The following is a 19,990-nucleotide window of genomic DNA, read 5'->3' as shown; positions in this document are numbered from 1 at the left end:
TACCAACCTCAAACATATATTCATACGCAATACTGGCATCTGCATCCAAATCCATGCAATATAGGTCGCACACTTGCAATGGGAATACTGTCTGTCAGTTTTCAGTAACAATAATGAATAAACCAACCAACCAAGGATGTTGAGATATCCAACTGCCTGAATTCTAATAATTTGATCCTAATTTGATCTTAGCAAATGAAAATCTCATGTAATACTATGGATACAAACTAGAAAATCTGATACTTCTTTTTGTTGGAAGAACAAATAAGGTGACAGAAAAAAAATACAAGTCGTTCCTCACATATCATTCTTAATCTTCAGTGTGATACTAACAAATTCCTTGCATTTGAAATGTATCTTCATTGATCAGATGTGACGATAACAATTAAAAAGATGAAAAGTTGGTGGCAAAAGGAAAATAATACCACCAAAATGGAGAACTGCAGCAGAACCATCATCCCAAAACGAATCACTTCTCACACTGAACAAACCAACAGTAATATTTAGACTGTTACCATGTCACATCATCCTCTCTCCGCAGCCAAATCTGCCAATTTTTCCCATGTAATTTGTCTTTGCTCTTCCACTTCTTGTGCTCTGGCTTCTTTCTCTGCAAACTCTCTCTGACACTCGTCAAACAACTCAGCATCCATTTCCATGAACATCTTCCGCAGATTCAGGGTCAATCCATGAACTGCCTGATTCCAATGACTTCGGGTATTCCTCTCCAATGCCTCAAATATGATTGGTAATATCACCTGCCGATTCAGGGAAATTAAGCTCACAATGTGTTCATTATTCCAAAAGAAGAGAGCTCTCTCAGCAACCTGCAACACAACAGGGTCTTAGTAAGATCTGAAGAAAGTTCTATCTTATTACAAAGATCAAAAGCAAGTTAAGTAACCAAAATACTTATAACCGGCTCCCTCCAACAATTCTAAATTGTAAGGAGCACAGTAGAAAGCTTATTAATAAAGTGAACAAAAACGAGTCCAAAATTCTATCCTCAATAGAAGGTAACCATCACAGGAGAAACTTAGCTGAATAAGACCAACATTGAACCATCCAACCATAAGACATTTTACCCTATCCTCCTTGACAAAAGGTGATCCATCACTCGTGAAACTTATCAAACTTAGCTGAATAAGACCAACATTGAACCATCCAACCATAAGACATTTTACCCTATCCTCCTTGACAAAAGGTGATCCATCACTCGTGAAACTTATCAGTTAAGAACTATCCAACCATATGGTATTCGAGACAAAATGAGGTCTACAAGACTCAACACTATGTATAATAGGAAGGGAGATAAAATTAAGGGAAATGGGTGAGAAAAAATGGAGATGATGAAGGAAAGTTATCCGTCACCGAGTTTGAAATCAAGGGTGGGAAATAGAAGGAAAGAAAGAGATAAAGAGCAAACTTTTAAATAAACTTGTTCATTTAAGTTGACGGCATGAATTTAAAGAGAAAGGGACAAATCCACCATTTTCCTTCCCTTTTCTACTGCCTCCTACCAAGGAAAAGATGGAAAGAAACTAGTTTTACCTTCCTTTACCTCTCCTACCAAACACAATATGGAAGAGAAATGAATCAGCAGAAAGATGTAGGACAATAAATCAATAAAGGAACACCAGACTGGATATTTATAATAAAAAGAGTCTTGATGAAGGCACAATATCTAGAATTTACAGGCAATGGGTTGTAAGGCAATCAGTGGAACCAAGCAATGAGTAGTATGATATCTAGAAACCAGCATAAAGAACGCACCTAAAATGAAACAACAGAAAGAAGTTCTAAGCAACCACAAGTCTACATTCGGATCATCATATATTCATAAACTCTAAAAATAATAGAAAGCGTAGAAATAAAACATTATCTACAAACAAAGAGGAGGATTATAGAAAATCAATGATGCAAGACATTACACCAAGAAGAAACAAGTGATGCTTGATTGCATCTCAACCAGCATTAATCCAGGACACAGCAGCACACTCAAACAAGGAGTAACAAACTACAGTGGGAGAAAGTAGAGACTAGCTTAGTGAATTGGGCATTGGCCTACTCTACAGTTATTTCTTCTGGGTACAGAAAGAATAAAACCAACCAATATAATACTTAAAACTAGGCAACACTTTGTACAACTTTCCGAAAACAAATCAGAAACGAGGGGAAAAAAGGGTATATGCATCACATTGCAGCACCTTCCTAAAGAGCCAAAGATTATTCTTCATGAATCATTATCCATTCAACATTCAGAATTACAAGATATTACACTGGAGGACAATAAATTTATAAAGTAGAAATATAAACTTAGCATCGAAATTAATTACTATCATATGATTTAACTTCACATCTAGCAAGTAGAAACAATTCATCATTCCTCAATTCAGAATAACAGTGGTTCCTAAAGCAGAATGACTACTCAAGCTATTGGAATTAGCGTACTCAGAGTGGCATATCCATAAGACAAAAGCCCTTAAAAGTTCATATGATTTATCTTCACATCCTAGCAACATTTTAACAATCCACAATTCAGAATAGTACAGGTTCCTAAAGGTGATTGACTACTCGAGCTATTGAAATTAGCATACTCAAGTGATGTTCAAAAGAAAAAGGGCTTAAAAGTTCATATGATTTATCTTCACACCCTCGCAACAATTAAAGAGTTAACTATTCAAAATACCATTGGTTCCTAAAGGTGATTGACAACTCGAGCAATTGGAATTTGCATACACGTAGCGAAGTATTCAAAAGATAAAAGCCCTTAAAAGTAACCTGGAAATGTAAGCTATTGAGGCAACGTGCAATCTGTCTGAACAGAGGAACCATACATCGTTGGAACTCTGCAGACTGCGTTGCTTCAAGTACTTCCTCAAGTTCCCCGAGGAAGAGAACTTCCTTCTGACAATTAGTCATAGGCCAATACTTCAACAACCCTCTGATAACCGTATCAGCCAGCTTATAGTCCTTCTCAACAAACTGTGTTATACAATATGACAACTGCTGATGATACATGGCAATAGGTTTCGGCTTATGCAAAGGAATCAACGCTCTCACAAGGAACAACTTATGTTCCTCTTTCATAGGCAAAGCGAAACCATTAATAATACTCCCTAGAATCTCCAAAAGCTCCCCAATCCCACTATGCCTCTCTGTTTCATATATAAACCTACAGAAAATATTATTTATAGCCTTCCGAATGAAGGGTCGATGCACCATGAATTTTCCATAAATCCTATGAAGAATCGTTTTCAAGAGCTCTCTTTCCCTGATATCCTCCGAATCAAACAAATCAAGCAACTTCAAAACGAAAGAATGATCAATGTATTTCTTTGCAACCTTAGTATCCGTATCCGTGGACACAATATATCTCAAAAGAAGCTCGTATACAATCTGCAAATGTGGCCACGAGGGATCCAAATAGTGCTCCTCTTCTTCAGGATCCGAGGCTACTTGCCCTGTACTTTCGTGAGACGCTGGAGGGAGGGACCGGAAAATGTTGACTCCAACCATTTTAATCATCTCTTCTTGGCATATCTCCGTGATTTTGCTAGACCCAGATTGAACAAAATCGACAAGTTCCAGCAAAGTTTGCCGCTTGCATTCTTTTTCTCGGGCCGATTTTAAGACGTCGTTGAAATCGAATATGAAGCAACAAATCTGTAGTTTTCGCAAGAATAGGGTTTGTCTCTCCGAAACGGGGGTTTCTCGTAATAACGGTAAGGGTTCGATGGTGGTCATCGGGGGTGGGAGTTGAATCACGGGGTCGCCGGAATTCGTGGTCTGTGCGCCTTGCCCGGACCTGGAAGCGTGGTTGACGACAACATTTGTAATTGGACCGGACACGGCATAACCGGAACCTGGTGGGCGGGAACCAGCATCCGTTACTGTTGAATCCGATTTGGAATACTTCTTGCTTCCTTTGATAATTTTCTTAAACATTTTTGTCCCCCAGAAAATAAAAACATATCAAGGATTAGGTTGACTGATGGAGCTAGGGATTAGGAAGTCGACATCGGTGATTTTGAGGTTCCAATAGATCGGAATACATGACATAATTGCCCCTGAGAAACTAAATTCAAAAATGGGGATTTCCATAAGATTCTTCTGTTTATTTTTGGGGAAATGGTTGGATTCTTGTCACCATTAATTGGTCAAGAATTCGAAAAGTATCGTCAGAAAGGGCAGATCGCCGGAATGTGGGCAGCTCGCCTAACGGCAGTGAAGTTCCGGCGATCAAACGGACGAACCAATTTAATGGGGAAAAGATAAGAACCGTAAGACAGAGAGAGAGCGAGAGAAGAGAGTGACAAAGAAGCTTAAAAAATGAAAGGAAAATTATTGCAATACAGCCTTTTTTTTTTTTTTGCAAAATTATAAACGGTACATTTAAATAAAGGGTAAATATAATTTTTGGTATCAATTTTGATATTTATGTGTAATATGATACTTAATTTTTTAATGTGATTAGATATATAATTTTTTTTGCAATAAGTTTTTGGATAAATTATATAAAATGATCATTAATATTTGGGGTTCGTGTTATTGATTTATGATTGAATCCTTCGCAGTAATAACTTATAAGCTGCGAATTTATTTGTGATTTTTGGATTTTTGGGTTCAGCTGCTGTAGTACCCTTATCCGTTTGTTTCTCTTTCTTCACAGTTCTCCTCATTATCTCAAATAGCTACAAAGTATCCAGTTCGAGTTGTGTATAGATTTCGGTTTATCTAGGTTTTCGAATCTGGTTTCTAGGAGAGTAGGATTACTTTTTCTTCTCTGGTTCTTTTTTTGACTGTTCTGTTGCAGAGTTGCTCTGTTACTGAGCAGAAAGCAAAGGAAAAGAGATAGCTCAAATTCATTGAAAAACATTAACTTTTTGTGTGCGTTACGATTCTTTTGAAAAAAGAGGGCCTTTTTTCACTTTTTTTCATTCTGTTTTGTGTAAAGTTTGATCCTTTAACTTAAAGATTCTCTTTTTTCAATTCAAGAAGGATCGGTAAACTTGACACAATCACTTAATATTTCTTAATCTTGTTGTTGTTGGATCTGCTTTCTTTGACTTAGCTTCTTGCTGTTTTTTCTCTTGTTTTTATACTGATCTTTTTTTACCAGCTTTGGGTTTGATGTTTTTCAATTAGTTGAGTAGGATTTCATTACTCTTATATCTCGTGTTACAATTTTAATCATTTTTTGCTTAGCTCGGATATTTATTAAACATTTTAAATTATAGTTTCTAGATATTGGCCTATAGTTAAATAAGATAGTATTATTTTTCTTAAAATCCTATTAAGTAACCAACTAGGATTTTTAGTACTCCTCAATTCTCTAGCGTTTTATTAGTGCATCTTTTGTCTTATTTGGATTCTTTTTTCATAGTTCCTCATAGCTTCGGTTACAGATGATTACTTGAGGTCATGTCATTCTTTTAGATCCCATGGGGCGTATAGGGGGAGGGCTCGACAGAGTGGTGACAAGGAGACTAGATTAAGAGTTTGCTCGCTGAATGTAGGCACATTAAATGCTAGGCTGCTGGAGCTGACCGGCGTACTTAATAATAGAAAAATAGATTTTGCATGTATTCAGGAGACTAGGTGGAAAGGGTCTCGCGCAAGAGAGTGTAATGGGTACAAGTTGTGGTATTCAGGCGTAGATAACGCTAGAAATGGGGTGGGTATCTTGGCATCCTCTAGGCACAAGGAAAATGTAGTTGAAGTTTGCAGATACCGGGATAGGATCATGATGATTAAGGTTATTATAGAAGAGGAAGTAGTGAATGTCCTTTCAGTGTACGCCCCACACGTTGGCCTAGGGGAGGGGGAAAAACGTTGCTTCTGGGATCAGTTAGATGATATACTTAGGAGCATTCCGGAGGACCAAAGAGTTTTCATAGGGGAGACTTCAATGGCCATATAGGAAGTGCAACCGACGGGTATGACGGGTTCATGGGGGTTTCGGTTATGGTAGCAGGAACGATGGGGGGCGTACGTTGCTTGATTTTGCTACTGCTCACGATTTGGTGATCACTAACTCCTTCTTTAATAAGAGAGATGCGAACTTGATTACGTTTCATAGCGGGGGACATTGTACCCAAATCGACTACATCTTGATTAGAAATCAGGAACGATGGGCTTGCATTGACTGTAAGGTGTTCCCTGAAGAGGCATGTGCATCACAACACAAATTGTTGGTTTTGGTGTATCGCGTACCCCACGGCGGAGCACTCATAGGAGGGCTAAACTTGGTAAACCTAGGATCCTCTGGAAGAACTTACATGGAGCGACAATTGATGACTTTAGGAGTAAGGTTTTGTCTAATACAAGTTTTGAAACTACAAACTCAAAAAATGCAGATATGTTATGGAAAAATATGGCAAATTCCATCAGAGATGTTGGCAAAAATACCCTTGGGTTGTCGACGGGGAAGGCCAAGGAACATAAAGAATCGTGGTGGTGGAACGACGAAGTCCAAACTAAGGTGAAGACAAAACAAACTTGCTTCAAGGAGTTTCTACAATGCAATGACGACGAAGAAAGGTCGAGAGCTAAACAAAGATACCAGGAGGCAAAGCGGGAAGCCAAGAAAACGGTAGCTAAAGCAAAGGATAAGGCATACGAGGAAATGTACAAGAGATTAGACACCAAGGAAGGACAAAATGGCATCTTCAGACTTGCAAAATCTAGGGAGATTAGGAAAAAGGATCTAGGTAACATTAGGTTTATTAAGGACAACAATGGTGTTCTTTTAGCGAAAGATCACGATATTAAGAGGGTTTGGGGTAGTTACTTCTTTAGCTTATTTAATGACGGTGCCTCTCCATGTAGAGATAGTATCATTGATGGGTTAGCCGACTATCATACTACGGCCAATGACTGCCCTACAAGTAGGATTGGGTTTGAGGAAGTCAAAATGGCTCTTAGAAAGATGGGAAGGGACAAAGCTGTCGGTCCTGATCAAATTCCTATCACTGTGGTTGGCCCTAGGAGAAGAGGGAGTTAAGTGGTTGACCAACATCTTTAATATTATTCTAGAGACTGCCAAGATGCCAGATGAGTGGAGAGAGTCTACGGTGATACCAATCTATAAAATAAAGGAGATCCCCAACGTTGTGGTAACTACAGAGGTATTAAACTCCTCAGCCATACCATGAAGCTATGGGAAAGGGTGATAGAGGCTAGGTTGAGACAAGTTACTAGGGTTTCAGAAAACCAATTTGGCTTTATGCCAGGCAGGTCTACCACGGAGGCGATTCATCTACTTCGACGGCTTATGGAGAAATATAGGGAAAAGTCTAGAGATCTTCACATGGCGTTCATTGACCTTGAGAAGGCTTATGATAGTGTCCCCCGCGATACGATCTGGAAGACTTTGGAAACGAGACGGATCCCAACTGCTTATATCCGGGCGATTCGTGATATGTACTGTAGATCTACTACTTATGTCAGGACTACAGTTGGCGACACAGAGGCATTCCCGGTGGAAATCGGACTCCACCAGGGGTCGGCTCTTAGCCCTTACATCTTCGCCTTGATCATGGACGACATCTATTGTGCGACACCAGACGGTGTACCATGGTGTATGCTTTTCGCTGACGACATTGTCTTAGTTGCTGAAACAAAATCTGAGTTGAATAGTAGACTGGCTACCTGGAAGAGTGCTTTGGAAGAAAAAGGTTTAAGGATCAATATTGAAAAGACAGAGTATTTATGTTCAAACTTCAATGGGAACCAAAACGATGAAGATGTAGAAGTATGCATAGAAGGACACGTTCTCCCCTCAAAGGATTGTTTCAAGTACCTAGGGTCTATGATACATAAAGATGGGGGTGTAGATGATGACGTTACACACCGTATAAAGGCGGATGGCTAAAGTGGAGGGCCGCTACTGGAGTTCTGTGTGACAAGAAGGTCCCTCTAAAACTTAAGGGAAAATTTTATAGAATGGCAATAAGACCAGCGCTGTTGTATGGATCAGAATGTTGGGCAACCAAGAAGGATCACGTAAGGAGGATTGAGGCCGCAGAAATGAGAATGCTTCGATGGACATGTGGTAAGACTCTGAGGGATATGACGACAAACTCTGCTATTAGGATGTCCTTGGGGGTGGTGTCTGTTTCCGAAAAATTGAGGGAGGGAAGACTACGGTGGTTTGGGCATGTCCTTAGGCGACTACCGTCGGATGCGGTAAGGAGGGTAGAGTCGATTACAGTCGACGGTGCCAGAAGGAAAGGACGACCAAGGCGAAAGTGGGAAGACTGCTTGAGATCTGATTTGAGGGATTTAGCCCTTACCGAAGACATGACCTCTGATAGGAAAATATGGAGGCTAAAGACTAGGGTAGTCGAGTAGTGTGGGTCACATCTATAGGGTGTATCACCTCTGTCTTCTTTTAATGTCTTTGTAGTATTTTCCATGACTTATACTTTTTATACGTTTCTGTTATTGGTATTTATGAAGGATTAGAACTGGGCTTGCTAACGTTTACTTCTGTGTATCATTCTATTCATGTTTCCTCTTTTAAATTTAGTCGGATCTTATCTTATGCTTATGTCTATATGCAGAGATTCTTTCGCAGGGATAATTATGCAGGGATTAATTCCCGTTACAGACGCACATATGATTTTAATGACTGCATATGAATACTGTTTAGCTATGTATTTATGTATTTATTTATACATGCATTGCATTTTATCTAAATTTTTAATTTTCTGACTGCCGGAGGTCTTCCACGGAAGTTACTCTCAACCTGGCGTTGGGGGTAGCCTACTACCCTACCTCCCCCTTACCCCATACACATGGGAATTGGGTTTTGTTGTTGTTGTTGTTGTTGATCATTAATATTTGAGTAAATTTTAATTTTCACTACTAAAATTTTAAAAATAACAAATTAGTCATTAATTTTATTTATTTATAATAAATTAGTCATTCGTCATTAATAACAATCGTTCTAGTATGAGAATATTGATATGACATGTTAATCGACTTCTTTTAACTTTATTTGACCACTCTTACTTTGTCTATGTCTCTCTTACTTCTCTCTCTAAAAAATAACAAGAAAATACATTAATAGTTGAGGTAACTCCATGCTATAAAAGAATCCCTGAAAAACAAATTTGAACGCGAAGAGAATGAACTAATGAAGATAAGTGTCATACCTTGTACCAAATTGTCAGCATTTTGGATCTTTACATCTGTTTTTCGTTTTTTAATTTAGCACCCCATTTTCAAGAAGGGATGAAGGTCATTGAAAATTGTTGTTAACAGTGGCATCTACCGTAGCAGCCATCTGAGATGTCTCGACAGTAGGTGGACTGATATTTTTTGGAAATTTGCATTGATGTGCGATGAAGAAGATATGATGTTCATGGAAGCTCCCTCAAATGGAGTCTATGGGACATGGCTGCAGCACATCTTCACAAATGATGGAGATATATGCAAAGAAGCAAAGAATTGTTTTGACAAAGTTCCGGGATTGTCTCAATAGACTTGTCACTTTCTAGTAACTCGGAGAAAACCACTTTAGCAAAATTTGTATATAATATCTTTTTTTTTCCTGGTGTATTAACTTTTGTTATACATGAACTATTGGGATTCGACGATGCTGCTCTATTTCAATTACAGAAACAAACGTGCATCGTTAGCTAGAACAGAGATAGGCAGTCAAAGAAGCCTCAGTAATGGAACTGAAGTTGTCAGAAACGAGACTGGTGATCGACAAGGATCTGTTACCAGTGGAGTTAAAAAAAAATGTTAGTCCACCTACTGTCAAGACATATCATATGGCTGCTACGGTAGTTGTCACTGCTAACAAAGATTTTCAACGATCTCCATCCCTTCTTGAGAATGGAAGTGAAGAGGAAGATGCTGAAAACAGTGAGAAATGATTTTTTTCTTCTCTTAAAATTGTATGGGCAATAGTTTTATGCTTATTGCATTATAATTTGTTCGTTTCAAATATATAAATATTGGTGGATGCATCAAAGGTAATGGTGTAATTGTTCTTTTGCAAAATTTTATCCGCTCAAAACTCTTTTACTTATGCTCTGGTTCGTTTTTCGATTATGTTTAGAGATCTAGAATTGTTTCCTCTTAACATTTGTCTGGCTAAGTGATATCAAGTATTGCATGGACAGACCCAACCTAAAGACATGAAGAGTGTTGTTTTCCAACTATTAACCGAAAATGGTAAAAACAGATGTAAAGATCCAAAATGTTGACAATTTGACACGAGTATGATACTTGTATTCACTACTTCACTCTCTTTACGATCAGATTTGTTTTTTAGGGATTCTTTTATAGCATGGAGTTGTCTCAACCATTAATGTATTTTCTTGTTCTTTTTTGGAGAGAAAAGAGAGAGACACATGGAGAGAGTAAAGATGGAAGAGAAAAAGATGGGTATTGAGCAATGAGCATATTCAAATGTTGAGCAATGAGCATAGTCAAATGTTGAGCAATGAGCATAATCAAATGATGTTGGACCTGGCAAATTTGACTCGGACTCAATTATTTGAATCGATTTATCCAAAATAGACCCGAACATGATAACCCAAATTTAACCTGAAACCCAAAAAAACTGAATTGAATCCAAATCAACCCAAATTTTAGCCAAACTGAAAGTTACCCCGGACTAAAAGCAACCAGAACCAAAATCAACCAAATCGAAAATAACCTGAACTTGATTTGAACTGAACATCGATCCAATTTTAACTAAATAATTGAATTAAAATGTATAAAAATACTAAAATAACTTATTAAATTGGTTTTCAATTTATTTAGATCAAATTATGAATATTAATGAGTTGATTGCATCATATGTCCCCATTCTATCACAATTAATTTTAAATTAATCCCTAAGCTTTTAAACATTTCAATTTCATCCTTAAACTATTACTATTATTCTAAATTAGTCTTTAAACTTTTGAACATTTTATTTTCATCCCCAAGCTATGATCTTCATCCTAAATTGGTCCCCAAACTTTTTGAATATTTCAATTTTATCCTAAATTATTCATATATACTAATCACATCTCTTGTTGATAAAATCATTAGGCAAGTTAAACTATTATATGTCTGGAAAAAATTTAGGTTAAACTATGGTTGAAATGTATTATTATATTTTACTTTGGAACTACTAAAATAACTTTCCAAAACTCACTACAAGGAATTTCATCTTCTGAATATGAAAAATATATTTATTTAAATTTAATATAAAAATAACTTATTTAATACTACACAAATAACTTATTTTTATAATATAAAGATATCTATTCTTTTATAATTTCAAAATAAAATATTATCGATGATATAATAATAAATATCATTTATAAATTTAGTTAGAATAATATTTATTCAAACATAATATTTATAATTAAACGTTTAAGTATTTTAAAATTTTAATAGATAATAAAATTTTATAATTAAAAATTTTATTTTTTAATCAAAAAGATCCTACCATAAACTTTTCAGTCTGGATCAATAAAAAAATGTCACAAACTCTAAAATATCTTATAGGTCGAGTTTGAATTAGATTATAATATGTGGTTGATAATTGAATTTGAATGAAATTGAACACAAGTGATAAGATTTAAAAAAAACACATATTTTACAAAAAATATATCAATAATTCTATAAATACTTGATTTGACTTATATCCAGCTTAACTTGAATTGACCTGAAGATCTAAAGTTGATCCAAACAAAAATAATTGATAGAATATTGATTTGACCCAAAAATCAACATATCCGATATTGACCCGACCTGATACCCAAACCGACCTGACTTACTATAGACCTGAATAAAACTAAAACTCGAAATGACCCGACCCGAACCGGACCCTGACTTAAATTTTTTTAATTCAAGTCAAGTTTATGAAATTTGAGTCGAGTCAAAATTTTGAGTTTATGTATAAATTTAATTGTAAATATTTATAAAATTGTGATATTATTTAATTCTAATTTAAGCATTTTTATAGCTATATACAATACATATATATTTCTTTCTATTTTTCATATTTTATATACATATATCATACAAATTTAAGAGGCTCGACTCAAACATAAAAATCAATATACTAATTACTAAAATTCCAAGTTATGTAAGTTACTATTTGATTTAATTGAGTTTTATATTTACAAATTTGAACTTAAATTATTTTCGAGTCGATTTGAGTTTATGAAATTACAAGTCAAAGTCAATTCGAGTCAAATTTTATCGAATTGAGTTGAGTCGAATAATCAATTTTTTGAGTCAAGTCGAATTTTACTCACCTCTAAAAATATATATGACCAATGAAGTTGGTGACAGCTGGTGACTGATGATGATAATGATAGTTGGTGACAGCTTCACGCCAATAATTGGGAATAATAAATGGGTTTAGGGATTAGAGAGTTTAAAAGTTTGGGTGTTTTTAGAGTTTTAGAAATATTTTAGAGGATTTTTTAAAAAATAATAATTATATATTTAAAAAATAAAAGAAATTAAATATACCACATGTTATATTTTAAGCGGTTGACGAAAATATCTGAACGATCGTCACAGATCAAACATTGAAAATAGTAATGTTAATATCGTTAAATACCTATATTAATTAAAAATTTTACTTAAATGAGAAAAATGATAAAATCTATAAATATTTTATATTAAGACAATAAAAATAAAGGTATAATGTGTTGGGTTAGCAATCACATAAATAAAGAAGGTTAAAATTGGCCCAATAGGTTAGGTGGGTAAAAATATTAGTCTATAATGTCATCTCAAAAATTAATTTGAGATTTATGGCAAATGTTACTGTCATAACTATTTTTTTGTTGTTGATAAAAACAATTATTTATTATTTTTAAAAACACTTATTACTTTTATTTGAAAATTTGTTGGTTATGAATTGATTGGGATTAAATTAGATCATAGTCGCCATCGACCTTTGGGTTAGGTAGGTAGAATATCAAAAACATCTTTTAAAACTATTTTAAGAAAAATCGTTTTTAAGACAAAATTCGGTCAGCGTTATCAAAGATTCATTTTAATAGGTTCGGGAGTCGATTGTGCGTGGGGAAGGATAAGCACCCCCCACAACGCCCAAAAATCAGTATTTGATCACTTACTCGTTGTCGTAAATGGTGGAAGTATGAATCGAATATAAAGGAAAAATATGCTACATTTATTAAACATTGATTAATTTCTTCGAATTGATTATTTAAAGAAAATCCTCTTACTCGATAAGAAATCTTGAAATTTGCAATCCTCCGTCGAGAAAGCTATCTCAACTATTTCTCATTCGTAAAAGAATATTCTATCTTAGAATATATAAAAATGCAAATCAAATATAAATTGCATAAAATAAATTGCTAATTGAAGAGTCATGCCTTACATCATTTAAATTAGTTAGTAAAATAAACAAAATTTATTTCAAGTTCCCATGTCGTTAAAATGTCGTGTCGGATCGCACCACTTCGATCAAGTGATGCTTTCCACGCTCATTCTACGCATACGTGTTCTTGAAAAAAATTGAATATCTCATCAATAGATAAAAAAATACAAATGGAAATAAATGCAGTTGGAAATATACAAAATAAGATATTTACATTAAATGGACCTAAACATATTTATTAAATACAATATGAATAACTACATAATGTGTAAAATAAAATATTTGATATACATGACTAAAATACACATTAGAAAACATTACGGCTTAAAATATAAACAATACAAATAAGCTCATTCATTGATTTAAGGAACCAAAATAAAAACTAATAGAAACTTGGATGACCTAATAATAGTTATGAACAAATCAGAGCCCTAATAGTCATTTTAAACAAATACATACACTAGAAATGAAAATAACCCATAAAAATAATGTTTAAGGACTAAAATAACTTACACCAGAAACATGAAGGACTAAATGATAATTAAACCATATGCCAAACAGTTTCTAAAATGAATTAATTACAAATCTCGTGACCAAATTCTAACATTGACAAGAAATGGTATAATAACTAAACGTATGACTTAAATGTAAGTATTGAAAAATACATGCCTGAAACGAAATATCATTTTTCATTCAATGGCCGAATCAAATGATTACAAAAGAGAAAGGACCTAAACGGATATTACACCCTAACCAGAAAACATAGAGAAGGGGGTGTCGAAACGATACCTTTTCAGTCTATGTATATAAGCCCCAAAACGGGCTTATTTTCCCATTTTCTTCTCTATTTCTCTCTTTGCTACAGAAAAGGGAGAGAGAGAGTCTTCCAAACTCTCTCAACTCTACAAAGCCAAGAGACAATGAACCGTCTGTCGTCGGAGGGACTCATGGTGGTCCACGGCGGTGCTCACGACGGTGTACGGCGGGGCACAGCGGTCGAAGGAAGGCAAAAGGCTCCAGAACATTACCCCTCTCACCCGAATCCCCTATCTTTACCTCTTTTACCCTAAAAATGATCCTAGAAACCCAAATATGACGTTTACCTTTCAAAAGAAACACAACGATTTCGCGACCTTAGGGCTTCTACGGCTTCAAACTAATGTAACAACTCTTTCTCTCTATTTTTCTTTTTTGTTCCCTTTTGGTTCGATTATCTTTTTAGTTTTTTAAGATTCTCTCTTTTTTCTCTTTCTTTTTCTGTTTGGGTTCGAATGGGTTCCCCTTCTCTCTTTGTATTTTTTCTCTATTTCTATCTCTCATTTTTCTTTTTTCTTTTTTTTATCCCCTTCTTTTCTTTTCTCTACTTGATTTATGGTTGATTTTGTTGCTATAATTATGAGATCTATTCAGTAGGAGCAAGGCTCTTCTGACATTATCTCGGATTTGGTGGGATTTAGATAATTTTTGTTTTGGGGTTTGATAATTTGCACTGTAGGTGGTCACTGTTCGAGGAATGGGCTATGATCGGCTCGGGAAGCACTCGACAGCGGCTCGGTGGCTGGGGAGTTGAAGAGTTCCTGGCGATGGCGGCTGAGCTGGTATGAAATAGGGTTTTGAAACCCTACAGCTATTGGGTTGTCAAGGGGCTCGGGTCGGGTTAAGTGTTGGGTCACTTGTAATAGGTCTGAACCGGGTTGGTTGGTTTGGGCTTGTTGGGGTGATTGTTGTAATGGGCTTGCAATGTAAATTAAAATTTATTAATAATATATATATATATATATATATATATTAAGACCTGAACAAATATGGGTGTCTACAACTGCCCCTCTTTGCACATTCTTGTGTTAACAAGAATAAGGCAAAAACGAAAAAGACAACAAGTTTTTGTCTGATTCTCTTTTTCCTGGAAATTTGATGTGTTTGTTGTTGGGGATGACACTGCTCATACGTGATGAAGAGTTCTGGTCGTCTAAGGGTGACACAACTCCTACATGATGAGGAGATCTGGTCGGTAGATAACACGGTTCCTATGCGATGAGGACGATTTACCATCTTTAGGAATGGTGATAACACAACTCCTACGCGATGAGGATGGTTGGTTATCTAGGGGTGACACAACTCCTACGTGATGAGGAGGTATGGTCAGTGGATGACACGGTTCCTGCGTGATGAGGACGACAAACTATCTTTAGAGATAATAACACGATTCCTACGTGATGAAGACGGGAGGTTATCTAAGGTTGACGCGGCTCCTACGTGATGAGGAGGTCTAGTCGAGGGATGACACAGTTCCTACGTGATGAGGACAACTAGCCATCTTTAGGGATAATGGTTTCAAGAGAAACTGTCTCAAGAGAGACAAAATTTGTTTCAAGGGAAACGATCTCAAAGATGATGTTTCAAGGGAAACTGTCTCAAGAGAGACAAAATTTATTTCAAGGGAAAATACTCAAAGATGATTATTTCAAGAGAAACTGTCCTAAGAGATAAAAAAATTCGTTTAAAGGGAAATGACTCAAAGATGATTGTTTCAAGAGAAACTGTCTTAAGAGAGACAAAACTTTGTTTCAAGGGAAACAGACTCAAAGATGATGTTTCTAGAAAAACTGTCTCAAGGGAAACGATCTCAAAGATGATGTTTCGAGAGAAACTGTCTCAAGGGAGACAAAATTCGTTTCAAGGGAAACGATCTCAAAGATGATAAATTTTGTTTCTAGTGAAACAACTTCAGAATTTGTGTTTTAAAGAAAAAATGTCTCAAACGAGACGGAATTTTTTTTTGGGAGAAATTATCTCAAGCGAGACAAAATTTGTTTTCAGAAAACTGTCTCGAGTGAGCTGACTCTTTGTTTCAAGAGAAACAATCTCAAAGGTGACAAATAATCTACTTTTTCCGGCATGTGGAGGAAAGGCCTTCAGAAGATCTGATCGTTCACTTCAGAATGTTGAATATCCCAAGATGCCCCAACATTCATTATTTCTTGCTTCAACACTGATTCTAAGCATGAGCTTTGTGTCTGAGAGCTACATGTCAACTACCAAGATCCACTCTAGAGAGATTGTCTTATTTGAAAATCGTTTTTATTCTTTTTTTTATTTTCAAAAGTCTAAAAAATCAATTAAAAGGATGTTGAAAAATATTTAATCAAAAGTTTGAAAATATTGCCCCTTTCTGGGTTTTACCATTGAGATAAATCATAAAACAATAGTTCATTGAATATCAAAGAATTAATTACACTTTTAATCCTTCAAAATAAATTATATCCATTTGACAAGTGTCAAGATTAATGATATCTTTGAGGTATGGTTAAGTAGGGAAATAACAAGGTGTCTCGGGTTATTGTCTTTGGTCAAAGGTATGACTTTCTCGTTTTTTTTATTATTCACTGATCTGATAGAGTAGCTTTTATGCTCATCTACTAGAAGTGTTCTCCAACTCCCAGCTCTTATGATCACATTCGGGTTGTGCGATGCCTTATCAAGGGATTTGTGATATCACCTTTTTATACAATAGCTGCACAATCTTTATATTCGAGTCGTCTTTTCAGGTTTTCAACTAGAACCCTCCTTTAGTTTCAAGATATCTTGAACCTCCATTTGTTATTTTTTTTTATTTTTTTACATGTATCATGCATTAAAGATTTTAGAAAACCTCTTGTAAATAAAAGATTAATCCTTATAGACATGATGAGATCTGAAGATAGTCTCTTCTGTTTAGAAATCCATGTATGATTAGAAGGGACTTTTAATGCATGTAATGTAGGTCATGGTTCACGATTAAGAAAGAAAGGGATAAATAGGCCCAAACAAGTATTTAAGGGTAATTGAACCAAGGATCAATTCATTTTGATGCCTTCAATCTTGTCTTGCTTGATTTGAGTCTGCTCGCATGTTTTCATTTTTTGCTGGATGTTCCATGATCTTCTGGTGAACTGATTCTGGAATAATTGTGCTTGATCAATCTTATGGTTTGAAGCTTGATGCGATATTTTACTCAAGGGAATCTTTGCATGTGCTTCTTGTCTTTTTTTCTATCCTTCTTTGTTTTTTTCCTCTTTTCTTTGCTTTTTTCTTCTCTTTCCACTACAAGAAAATATACCTTTAATGACACACGAACGATGACACACGCTAATTTATGACTTACAAAACATGTGTGTTATAAAAAATGTCATGTTTTTTAAAATCTGAACGATTTATGACTTACAATGATATGTGTCATATTTAATAGTCATAATCCAAAAAATTTACAAAAACACGGAGTATAGATGAATTTTTTGTGTCATCTTTAGGAGTCGTATTCTAATTTCCCCCCTTATTTTTCATCCTTTCCCGCTTTTTCCCCCTCGTTAACAAAAGTTCACGCCGTGCTTCCCCCATTTTTCTCTCTTTTCCCTTTTTTCTATGTTTTCCCTTTTTTCTCTTTGTTGATTTCTATTTTGTTTGATTTAATGGCAAAAAGAGTTCATGATTTACCTAGAAACTGGTTTCCAAATTTGACTGCCATCCATGAAGTTTTATGAACACCACGCCTCCTCTAAAATAGTCTCTCCTATAAAACAAATATCTTGGAAATCTCCTCTCTTAAATCTTAGCATTCGATTTTCGTGTTGAGAGAGAGAAATGGACGCCCTTGACAACGTCGTAGATTCTTTGAGGGACTTCGCCAAGGACAGCGTCCGCCTCGTTAAGCGTTGCCACAAGCTCATTCGTAAAGATATCCCCTTTCTTCTTACCTCTATTTTTCTCTTTTTCCCTTTTTCTATTTGTATCAGTCCATTTTTCTCTTTAAGTGGGAGGCGATATATCTTCAGCCCAAGCAGTTCTACTCAGAGCTTTAGCTCCTGGTGTTAACGTCGATTCAATTACCTTGTCAATGATCTATTATACATGATATTTGCAGCCATTTGTATATAGTTTGAATCTTTTTGTTGTTTGAGTTTCAGGCTCCAACATGGAATACACTAAAATCGACGTTTCTGATGTTGGGTATTTGCCTTGCTGTTATGCTGGGTTTAGCTTTCTCCTCTAGTGGCTCTTCTTTGATTCTTCATGTTTCTTTCCTCGTTCTAATTGTCGTTGCCCTATTCTTGCTTCTTAATTGGTACTGTTTCTTAATTCTTTGCTAGATTTTTACCCAGTCAAGTCAATATTAAATTTTCTAGCTTTTCATTAATTTTGGAGTTGCATCATGTGTTGTTTATGCTTTGATCATTACATGAATGTTATTTTACTCAGATTCAGATTCGTGTGCGAGTGTTAGTAGATTCATGAGTATGGTTAACTTTTTTTTAAGATTTTTCAGATTCTAGTGCTGATTGTAATGGGAGTGTTAGATTCATGTGTATGGTTAATTTTTTTTAAAAGATTTTTCATGTATTTGAACTATCCTTAGTAATGGTGTCTCATATTCATGTGTCAGAGACGGATGATGAACAACATAGCTCGAAACAAAACCAGAGAACTATGTATGGGTCATTAGACAAACTTTGTATGTTAGATCTAAGAGCATAGTTGGAGAAACAAGGTATATTTTGCTATATTAATTATGTAAACTTAGAGGAATTTTGAGTGTTCTGTATTAAACATGATGAATATTGTAGCTTACAACTTTTACAATGTTCTTTGCCTCTATGTCATGTAATATGTTATATTTGATTTCAGTTAGGGTTGGACCTAACATGACATGGTTTAGATAACAAGTTTAAGTAGGGGGCTCGGAATTTAGTTTTGAAGATGTCGATTCTTGCATGCTTGCTTAGTTATTTTCTCAGTTTTAGAACAATGAAGTGGAGGGATGCAGCCTGAAATGAGTGTTTTTTTCTTATGATGATCTTTATACAAGTTTGTAATTTCATATGCATGGGGGATGATGATTCAGAGCAGCGAAATTAAATCTCTAATCTTTTTTTTCTAGTTGGAATCTGTTACTCTGTATACACCCTGAATTTTTCTGATTGGATTACTTATGTAGGTTCCTTGAACATACCGGTTTGGTTTCCATCGAACATCAAATGCAAGAGATGGACTTGATAGCGAAAGATTGTACGAGATAATCAACAAGAATCAGTTTAACTGGATGAATTAGTTGCCTTTTTTTCTCTAACATTTGGATAGTATTACAAGTGAAGATGTCATTGAACACAAGGCAAATCACATCGGAGACACTCCGATCATTAGCTCCTCTTCTCTTCCTTCTCCTTATGTTTGCTCTTTACGCACTCAATTAGGGGTATGTATCTTCATTTGATTTTTTCCTCATGCAATTCCTAGATCTTGGTCGCACTGGGAAATTTTTACATCTGTTTCGGTAACAACAAACTAACAAGACACAAAAAGTATAAACAATAAAATTTTCAGTTCTATTTCAATATTCTTTGTTGGAAAGTTTTACTTGCCTACCTTTTCTTTCGTTTTCTTCTATATTTTTGTGATAATATGCAGGTCGGATCAGATGGCTTGTCTGTTACTCTGGGTATTGCTGCTACTATTGTATTAGGCTTATTGGCTTTTTCAAAGGTATGATTTTTTAGCAATGTTACTTGGTTGTGTGTGTCGGATAGGGATATGTGTCGGAGACCGGTAGGCTCAATTTTTCCAAGTTATGCATTTAAATGG

General features: G+C 35.4%; 2 protein-coding genes across 2 annotated transcripts; one reads left to right on the top strand and one right to left on the bottom strand.

The window, feature by feature from the left end:
- Nucleotides 1-243: 243 nt before the first annotated feature.
- On the bottom strand, nt 244-4,338 carry LOC120214228 (serine/threonine protein phosphatase 2A 57 kDa regulatory subunit B' beta isoform-like). The gene is made up of 2 exons (XM_039212182.1): nt 2,782-4,338; nt 244-827 (listed from the first exon to the last, which is right to left on the bottom strand). The coding sequence occupies exons 1-2, from the start codon at nt 3,946-3,948 to the stop codon at nt 525-527; spliced, it is 1,470 nt and encodes a 489-aa protein (XP_039068113.1). The 5' UTR covers nt 3,949-4,338; the 3' UTR covers nt 244-524.
- A 13,826-nt stretch (nt 4,339-18,164) lies between these two features.
- Nucleotides 18,165-19,428, top strand: LOC120214239 (the record flags this gene model as incomplete). Its single annotated transcript, XM_039212189.1, has 3 exons — nt 18,165-18,227; nt 18,319-18,476; nt 19,347-19,428. Coding segments are annotated over 3 exons (303 nt in total), but the record flags the coding sequence as incomplete, so codon positions are not given.
- Between the last annotated feature and the right edge of the window lie 562 nt (nt 19,429-19,990).

The sequence above is a fragment of the Hibiscus syriacus genome, unplaced genomic scaffold (assembly GCF_006381635.1).
Source record: "Hibiscus syriacus cultivar Baekdansim isolate YM2019G1 unplaced genomic scaffold, ASM638163v2 tig00110056_pilon, whole genome shotgun sequence".
In the NCBI taxonomy this organism is placed as follows: Eukaryota; Viridiplantae; Streptophyta; class Magnoliopsida; order Malvales; family Malvaceae; genus Hibiscus; species Hibiscus syriacus.
This window is presented reverse-complemented; position numbering and strand designations above follow the sequence as displayed.